Source organism: Hylobates moloch, unplaced genomic scaffold, assembly GCF_009828535.3.
Source record: "Hylobates moloch isolate HMO894 unplaced genomic scaffold, HMol_V3 SCAFFOLD_15, whole genome shotgun sequence".
Lineage (NCBI taxonomy): Eukaryota > Metazoa > Chordata > Mammalia > Primates > Hylobatidae > Hylobates > Hylobates moloch.
The window spans coordinates 46,185,770-46,194,724 of record NW_026652290.1 but is presented as its reverse complement, the minus strand read 5'-3'; the positions used below and the strand labels follow the sequence as shown (position 1 = coordinate 46,194,724).

Genomic DNA, 8,955 nt, shown 5'->3' with positions numbered 1-8,955 from the left:
GTACCACTGAGGCCAGGCCACAGTCGCATGTTCCCTCCTCCAGGCTGACTCAAGGCTACAGGGGACAGCACACCTAATGAGCAGGTCTGTCCTCCAGACGTACTCATTACAAGCACGTTCCTGGCTAAAAAAATAACCAGATCTTTTTGGCCATGCCCTCAAGATAGAGAAAGAAAACTTTTAATTTGGAATCACTGCAAAGACGAATGGTTTCTACAAATTATTTTATTAGAATGTCAGACTCAAAAGAACTACCAGGAACATGCCTGAAAATGCTATATATGATTTATGCTTGACCCATGACACCTGCTGTCACTGGATCCAGAGTGAGCAAGGGAAAGGAAGTGGAGGTGGGCGGGGACAGCACCAGCCCTGGCTGGCCAGACCTGAGGCCCATAGACCTGGTCCCCACAACCAGGATCCCTACAATGTACACATTCCTAATTCAGGCTCTACTCTCCTTTACCCAAAAGTAAATGCCTCGGGACTCAATCTGAATCACTGTCCGTCTCAGCTTCTTTCACATCCACGCTGAATTTGTACTCCTGGTCACATCCCATGTAAGCGTCACTCATGAAGTACAGAGTGTAGTTGTGGGCACCAGTGGCTGGGGCCACAAAGTCCAACTTCACCTAGAAAGAGCAGGCAGAAATCAGGATGAGCATGGACACGAGAAGCATTCTCACCCTTCCCCCATGCCAGAACAAATGCTGGGGCCAGTGGACACACTCACCTTGGCCTTCTGCTGCAAGGTCAGCCTCTTGATGGAGATGAGGCTATTGGACTTGGCGTCTCCAATCACCACCCACCAGCCCTCTTCACGTTTCTGCAGTGATCCAAAACCAAGAATTTCAGCATGTAAAACTTGATGACCATAGGCAACCATGAAATGGTACAGTTACAAAAGAAAACAAAAATCAGATAGCTTTCCAAAGTTTCTTCCCAAAATACAATTAGATATAACATTTTAATACTATCAAAAGTTGTCTCAAACAGACTTAATTTTTTAAGTAGATGAACTCATTTGTTGGTTCTGGCTCATTTCCTTGTGCCAAGGTACCTTCTCCCACTTAGTACCTGCCACTAAGTCCAAGGTACTACTATTAGAGGTCTAGTCTTTGAGGCCTAGTAGCTTTGAGTTCCTTAGAGATACTTTTAAGTACAAGGCAAATCTGCCAGATGAGAAAAAGCTTAACAAAGAGCTGAATGTGCAGAGATGATCCACAGCTGGCCTTGCAGCCCTGTCTACGGGCCGCCCCACTGTCACAAAGACCAAGAGTCCCAGTTAAAAGCACTCTTTACTCAGAGCCTATGAAACAATTAGTTTACAGAATTAAACATGACAGTATCTGGTTTCTGCTGTCAACCTTCAATTATTCTCCCATATAAAGAGAACCAGAATTTATTTCTGGTGGTAAAAAACCAAGCACCCAGAAGCACAGTAAGTGGCAGTGAGAAAAAAGAAGAAACAACCAGGAAAGCCCAAGTGTCCTGGAGCCATCGGAGTTAGACAAATGCATCTTAAACAGTCAGGGAGATGGACAACACTACACAACTGACGGGCTTAACAATGACCAGTCATCTAAATTGTGTGTGTTTTTTTTTTTTGAGACGTCTCACACTCGGCTGGTGTGCAGTGGGGCGATCTCAGCTCGCTGCAACCTCCATCTCCCGAGTTCAAGCAATTCTCCTGCCTCAACCTCCCGAGTAGCTGGGACTACAGGTGCCCACCACCACACGCAGCTAATTTTTGTATTTTTAGTAGAGACGGGGTTTCACTATGTTGGCCGTGCTGGTCTCGAACTCCTGACCTCGTGATCTGCCCGCCTCGGCCTCCCAAAGTGCTGGGATTACAGGCGTGAGCCACTGCGCCCGGCCCTAAATTGTTTAAGCAGAAACAAACAAAAAAAAACCCATAGCCTCAAGATTAATTCTCAGCCTTGTGAGCTCATTATCAGTCTAAAGTTTCCCTCCCTCAGGGACAGTGTGCCCTTGTACCAAGCACCTAGCCAGTGGATAGGGTGAGTTGACACTTGGCAAAGCCAGCTACCAGCACGCACCTGCGGGAAGAGAGGCGCAATGACAGGGCCTGTGACTTCTTCCTCTCGCTCCAGCTGCACCAGCACCACAACTGGCCCGCCACTGCAGGGGGAGAGGAGGGGCGCACATCAGCAATGGGGCAGTGGGCTCACAGCATACTATCATGCTGTGCCCAACAGGCACCACCTCTGGCTTACCTGCGGATGCTGTCCTTATCTACCACCTCATAAGATAGTTCGATATTAGGGTAGCGGTTACAAAAGCGAGCCACATCTGCAATCTGGCTGTCAGTCAGCTGAAGCAATGCATTCCGTTCTTCATCCTCCATCTCCATGATGTCGAAAACACTCTCCACTCCCTACAGTGAGTATTCAGACGTCAGGAAAGAGAGAACACAGGTCAAGAGCAAATGACACAGGCAGCAAAGAGCTGCTAATTTTACCTCCTGCACTATCCAGTCATCTAGATAAAACAGCTGCAGAAAGAACATGGCCCGCAGTTGGCAGCCTCTCTAGCATCTCAACAGGGAGCACCTTTGGAGGAACCATAACTAAAAGTTTAACTTACTGAGACTCACCTCCCGCAACCCACCCTCAGTCCACAACACTAGGCTCTCAGGCTCACCCACCCGACCCTCTAGGCTGACCCGGCTCACCTTGTCTGTGCAACGTTTGATATGCTCAGAGGTGAAGTGTGGCAGCTGCTTCAGGTATGAGTCCTTGGACCACATGGCTTGGGTGACCATCTGGGCCAGTTCCATAGCTGCCAGAGCAGGGCTGAGCCACCCATTGCTGGAGAGGACATCCACGCAGGCCTGGATGAGCCGGATTGCCTGAACAGGAAAAGGTGTACAAAAGTGGGCGGAGTTGGAGCTGAGATGTTTAGAGCACCATTGGCCCCTCTGCCCCACACCCACACTCTACCTTACTAAGGATTTCCTCCGTATCTGACTGCAACTCAGCACTCAGCTGCATGCGGGACAAGTGAGCCTGCAGGAGCAGGTTGGTCTTGACGTGCGGATCATTGAACTTAGGGTTATTCAGCTTGTGGGGGACCTTCTGAGCCAACTACAAAGTGGAAGAAAAATAGCTGGTGATGAACAGGTGACCTTGCCTGAGACCAACTCAGGCCAAAACACCACGTGGCCCAGGCTCACACATCCCTTCAACACCCTGAGGCATGTGGGTGGTAATGGGATGGAGATGGGTATCAGGGAGGTATGGAGCGGGGGACATATGGCGGGGGTCAGGGGATGCGTATGGGGGTGTTGGTGGCAAGGATGCCATGTGCTCTGGGCACACAGGCCAAGTTTGTTGTTCCCAGAATGTTCTCCTGAAGTCTGCCGTCCTCACCTGCCTCAGGAGGTTGTCTTCATGGTGCCGGATGGGAATGTTCTCATACTCTGCTGCATTGGAGATGATCTCGATAAGCCCTCGCACCTTGGTCTTGGCATTGAGGGACATGCTGAAGAGCTCTGACAGAAAAAAGAAATGTGAGAGAAGCTAAACGCAGGCAGAGAAGGAGCAGAACTGCCTGGGCTCCCCTGCTGTCCCCTGCAGTGTCATCCCGCTGACAAACACGGGCGAACCTCTCATCCCAGTGAGCTCCTGACCCGTGTGAGAAGATTCCCACAGACAGGACACGGGCCATGCCGGGCCTCACCAATGGTGGTGTAGTTGATGTAATAGTAGGCGGCGATCATGCCTAGGTTCAGAGGCGCCACGTCCATCTCGTCCTCAATGCTGATGCACTTGGACTGCTCCAGGTCACTCAGGGTCTGCTCCACCAGCTCTGACAAGTGGTCTGACAAGTGACGATGGGAGATGCCTATGGAGGTGAGAGGAGAATGGGGAGCCTCGAGAAGATGCCCAGCAAAGACTGTGAGAACCACCAAAGGATCACGTGTGCTCCCAAGCCCACTGACCCTGCAGGTTGTAGTAATTGGGGTTCTGTGTCATGCGGCGGTACAGAAAGGTCCAGGTGAGATAGTCCACAGCATCCTGCTTGTTCTCAATGGTCTTGGTGACGATCTCAGCATTGAAGTGGTCATGCATACAGTGGTCCAGGTGAGATTCTACTGGCAATGGCTCATATAAGAACTTCTTGAAGAAATCCTGTGGGTTGGAGAAGGAGAAGGAGTAATAAAGAATTAGTGACAACATAGTCACAAAGGGCCAAGGGCAAATCAACAGGGCATGGTCCCTCTGTGAGACCTAATACCAAAATGGAAGAAGTCACACATTTAGAAAGTGCATCACTGATGACAATACGCAGTGGGAACAGAGGTACAGCAAGTTACGAGGGCAGAGCAGTGAGCAGCCCAATGAGGGAGGGAACCAAGTAGAGGGTGAAGACCTCAACACGTGGAGCCAACGGCAGCAGCAAAACCAAAAGGCAGCAAAATTCCACATGGGTGGCAGGCTCGTTACAAAAGAATTGTGTAAATAAGAGAGGCAGAAGTTAAGAAACTAAAGTTACTGAAGACATCCATCAAAAGATTAAAGAATCCATTCTGAGGCTCCGGATCCAAGAGGCTACATGAGTCCAGGACTGACCTTCTTGGAGCCCTGACACATGATGACACAGCGCCCCTCATCGTCCTGCAAAGGGCGGTTGGCGTGGCCCACCATCTGAAGCACGTCGTAGATGGGGTAATCCACATAGCTGGTGACAGAAGCAGGGAAAGAAGGAAAACCCACCTTAACACAGAGACCACGCTGAGGAGGCCCAACTCCCTTCACCAAGTAAGAGTAAAATGTAAATACAGGGAGACACAGTCAAATCACAACACGACTCTGTTTATGAATCTCTGCACTTAGAACTAGCTTCACTGGCTGGCCCGTACATCATTTTAGTATTCAGTGTAAGGGCCATGAATTTGCTGCTCAAGTGCCATGAACTGAGCTACAAAACTATCTAATGCCAAAACCAAAATAACTCCCTATTCGAGGATCAAATATGTAAGTCAAACTTCCCAAACTTTTCTCCTTTAATTAAAAAAATTATTATTGTTTCTATTTGTTTTGATACAGGGTCTTGCTCTGCTGTCCATACTGGAGTGCAGTGGCACAGCCATGGCTCACTGCAGCCTTGACCTCCTAGGCTCAAGTGATCCTCTCACTTCAGCCTCCAGAGCAGGTGGGACTACAGGTGCATACCACCACACTTTCCAAACTTCATAGCTGTATATTTCGTGAGTCATCAAGTCACCTGACTTTAACCCTACCTAGAAGCAGGTTCAAACATTAAAAATGAACCCGTAAATAAAATTCATTTCAAACTAATCTGCATTTCAGGAAAAAGTTATTAAGCGTTGGGCCAGGCACCATAACTCATGCCTGTAATCCCAGCACTTTGGGAGGCTGAGGTGGGTGGATCACTTGAGCTTAGGAGTTCAAGACCAGCCTGGGCAACATGGTGAAAAACCATCTATACAAAAAAAAAAAAAAGCAAAAATTAGCTGGGAGTGGTGGCACATGCTGGTAGTCCCAGCTACTTGGGAGATTGAGGCAGGATGATTGCTTGAGCCTGGGAGGCAGAGGCTGTAGTGGGCTGAGATCATACCACTGCATTCCAGCCTAAATGACAGAACAAGATTGTCTTAAAAGAAAAAAAAGTATGCAGGCTTTTTTCTGAGAATGATTGACTCTTCTAACTTTTTTTATTTTTGAGATGGAGTCTCGCTCTGTGGCTCAGGCTGGAGTGCAGCGGCGCTATCTCAGCTCACTGCAACCTCTGCCTCCCGGGTTCAAGCGATTCTCCTGCCTCAGCCTCCCAAGTAGCTGGGATTACAGGTGCGTGCCACCACATCAGGCTAATTTTTGTGTTTTTAGTAGAGACAGGGTTTCACCACGTTGGTCAGACTGGTCTCGAACTCCTGACCTCGTGATCCGCCTGTCTTTGCCTCCCAAAGTGCTGGGATTACAGGCATGAGCCACCACACCTGGCCTTTTTGTTTTGTTTTGTTTTTGTTTTTGAGATAGGGTACCACTCTGTTGCCCAGACTGGAGTGCAATGGCACGATCTTGGCTCACTGCAACTTCTGCCTCCTGGGTTCAAGTGATTCTCCAACCTCAGCCTCCCAAGTGGCTTGAACTACAGGCGAGTGGCTTGAATTACAGGCATCTGCCATCAAGCCTGGCTAATTTTTGTATTTTTGTAGAGACGGGGTTTCGTCATGTTGGCCAGGCTGGTCTTGAACTCCTGATATCAGGTGATCTGCCCACCTTACCCTCCCAAAGTGCTGGGATTACAGGTGTGAGCCACCACACCCAGCCTTTTTTTTTTTTTTTTTTTGAGTTGGAGTCTCACTCTGTTGCCCGGGCTAGAGTGCAATGATGGGATCTCAGCTCACTGTAGCCTCTGCCTCCCAGTTCAACTGATTCTCCTGCATCAGCCTCCCAAGCAGCTGGGATTACAGGCGCCTGCCACCACACTCAGCTAATTTTTGTATTTTTAGTAGAGACGGGGGTTTCACCATGTTAGCCACACTGGTCTTGAACTCTTGACCTCAAGTGATCCACCCACCTCAGCCTCCCAAAGTGCTGGGATTACAGGTGTTAGCCACTGCGCTCAGCACTCCTCTAGCTTCTTACTTGTCACTATATAGGTGTATGACCTTGACCAAGTCACTTTTCCTCATCTACAAGATGTTTGAGGTTAATGACACAACGTCAAACATTCCTCCTGGCTCTAACTTCCTATCTCTCCCAACTGCTGAATATGGCAGCACAATGACTAAAAAGCAAATGTGAGCCTAAGTATTGAGACATAAAACTCTCAAACACTTGGCTCTGGTGGCATCTCAGCTATTAACTTCCCTAACACCTTTTCTTCATCCTAGCTTACTTTCTGTGTATCTGCAGATTCACATTCATTTTAGGAAGGAGGTCTGTGCTAACACAGAGCACCAGTTGTACTCACGCGTGGATCTTGCCATTGTAGTACTGGGTGTCCATGATGATTACCAGGTGCGCAGCCACATTCATGCCCCAGCAGAGACTCCGAGAAGCCACCACCACCTGGATAGCCCCTGAGCAGTAGAGGGGAGAGGAAGGCTGAGGGCAGGGGTCTCTGGGTGAAGCAGGCTCACTGCCTCATGGGCAGGCCATGGCTTACCCTGTGCTATGTTTCAGAACTCATAGCAAGGCTGGCTAGGAACAAGGTCTAACATGAATGAGAGCTAACACATTGCTATGAGGTAGCTCCACGCTGCTGGTGCCTTGCTCTGGGACTATCCAGGAGAAAACAAGTCATCGTAGAACAGAACCCAAAGCCCAGGAACACCAAGGCAAAACTACTGCTGATGGACTGCTCCTCTGACCAGAAAGTGCTAACACTCATGTAGCCACAGGCTGGCTCAGCCATGCCAGCAAAACGGAGATCACTCTAAGCATGCCCCAAACAGGCAGATTCAAGGGCCAAAGAGTGACAGGAAGTGATTCTGGCAGGAGGATCTCCAATGAGGCTCCAATAAGCCGTGTTAAAATGTAAATCTTTGCACAAAATGCCACAGGGCAACAAGGGACAGTGGCCAGCAAGAGTGAGCTCAAGGGAGAATCAGAACTCTCCTCTGTGCTAATCTCTAAAGTCTAACTATCTTGGTGAGATGGTTTGGATCTGTGTCTCCACCAAATCTCGTTGAACTGAAGTCTCCAGTGTTGGAGCAAAGGCCTAGTGGGAGATGACTGGCTCATGGGGGCGGAGTTCTCATGAATGGTTCAGTACCACCCACCCTTGGTACTATCTAGTGAGTGAGTTCTCACAAGATCTGGTTGTTCAAAAGTGTGTAGCACCTCCCCACTCACTCTCTCGGTCCTGGCTCCTGCCATATAAGATGCCTGCTTCCCCTTTGCCTTCCCTGAGGCCTTCCCAGAAGCAGATAACACCATGCTTCATGTACAGCCTGCAGAACTGTGAGTCAGTTAAACCTCCTTTCTTTATAAATGACCCAGTCTCAGGTATTTCTTTATAGCGATACAAGAATGGACTAATACACTTGGGGAGTCTGGTATCCATGGAGAATCAGCAGTCTGGTGGCCAAAGGTCCTGGACTCTAGAAAACCAGGTTCTGAAATAGCACAACCTGATGTGTCTGCCTGTTTTCTCACCTGGCAAGTAGGGATGGTGTTTGTCTCACCTGCCTCATGAGGTTCTTGGGAGGATCAAATAAGTTAACAGCCAAGAGTCCTAAACAGTATTTTGAAAATGTCTAGTATGCTGTAGAGAAAACACTGCCACCCGCACCCCTCAAGTTTAACACCACCACTTGGTGATACCCTTGCTATGCTCCCCTTCCGTGGCCTGACTTACCCGAGCTGAAGAGCTGCTCTACCAGGCGTCGCTCCATGGGGCTGAGCCCCTCATGCAGGTAGCCCACCCCATTTAGCAGTGTTTCCTTGAGAGTGCTGTCACTTAGCTTCTCCAGGTATGGAATCAGATCCTTCTCGGTGCAGTGCAAGAACCTGTGCGGTACGGGCACTGGCTCAGCTCAGAGTGGTCCAATTCCTGGCAGACACCTTGCCAGCTGTGCAGAACCCGGCCCCGAGCAACATGGGCTAACCCCACCCTCATAAAGAGGACACCCTTGGAGTAGGCCAGCCTCACTTAACCTAACCCCAACCCCCAGAAGCCAGGCCCCGCCCACCTCTGCCGTTGGATGTCTGCCGCACAGGTGGTGAGGATGTCAATGGCAGTGAGGCGGGTCTGCTTGCGAGACGGGACAAAGACAATGACAGGCTTCTTGGGCGAGTGCTTGGTGATAGCATGGTACACAGGCTTGGCCATGGAGAGCAGGCGGGTTTGTGTATGGCTGATGTTGAAGCCCTGGCGACCGGGAAGAAGAAAAGACACCAAGGTTATCAGACCTGGGTCACTCAGGATCTATGTGAGACCCCACAGACGGATGAGGAGAGT

At 49.5% G+C, this 8,955-nt stretch overlaps 1 protein-coding gene across 1 annotated transcript in view; it reads right to left on the bottom strand.

Moving 5' to 3' along the window:
- Nucleotides 1-209: 209 nt before the first annotated feature.
- SNRNP200 (small nuclear ribonucleoprotein U5 subunit 200) overlaps nucleotides 210-8,955 on the bottom strand; it is a 29,687-nt gene continuing 20,941 nt past the window's right edge. The window contains exons 33-45 of the mRNA XM_032177627.2: nucleotides 8,687-8,865; nucleotides 8,353-8,504; nucleotides 6,964-7,072; nucleotides 4,596-4,704; nucleotides 3,965-4,154; nucleotides 3,703-3,867; nucleotides 3,393-3,514; nucleotides 2,964-3,107; nucleotides 2,696-2,872; nucleotides 2,238-2,398; nucleotides 2,061-2,142; nucleotides 734-826; nucleotides 210-632 (exon numbers count right to left, since the gene is read on the bottom strand). Of these exons, the coding sequence (XP_032033518.1) occupies nucleotides 489-632; nucleotides 734-826; nucleotides 2,061-2,142; nucleotides 2,238-2,398; nucleotides 2,696-2,872; nucleotides 2,964-3,107; nucleotides 3,393-3,514; nucleotides 3,703-3,867; nucleotides 3,965-4,154; nucleotides 4,596-4,704; nucleotides 6,964-7,072; nucleotides 8,353-8,504; nucleotides 8,687-8,865 (1,827 nt within the window). The 3' untranslated portion in view covers nucleotides 210-488. The remainder of the gene's footprint in view (nucleotides 633-733; nucleotides 827-2,060; nucleotides 2,143-2,237; nucleotides 2,399-2,695; nucleotides 2,873-2,963; nucleotides 3,108-3,392; nucleotides 3,515-3,702; nucleotides 3,868-3,964; nucleotides 4,155-4,595; nucleotides 4,705-6,963; nucleotides 7,073-8,352; nucleotides 8,505-8,686; nucleotides 8,866-8,955) is intronic.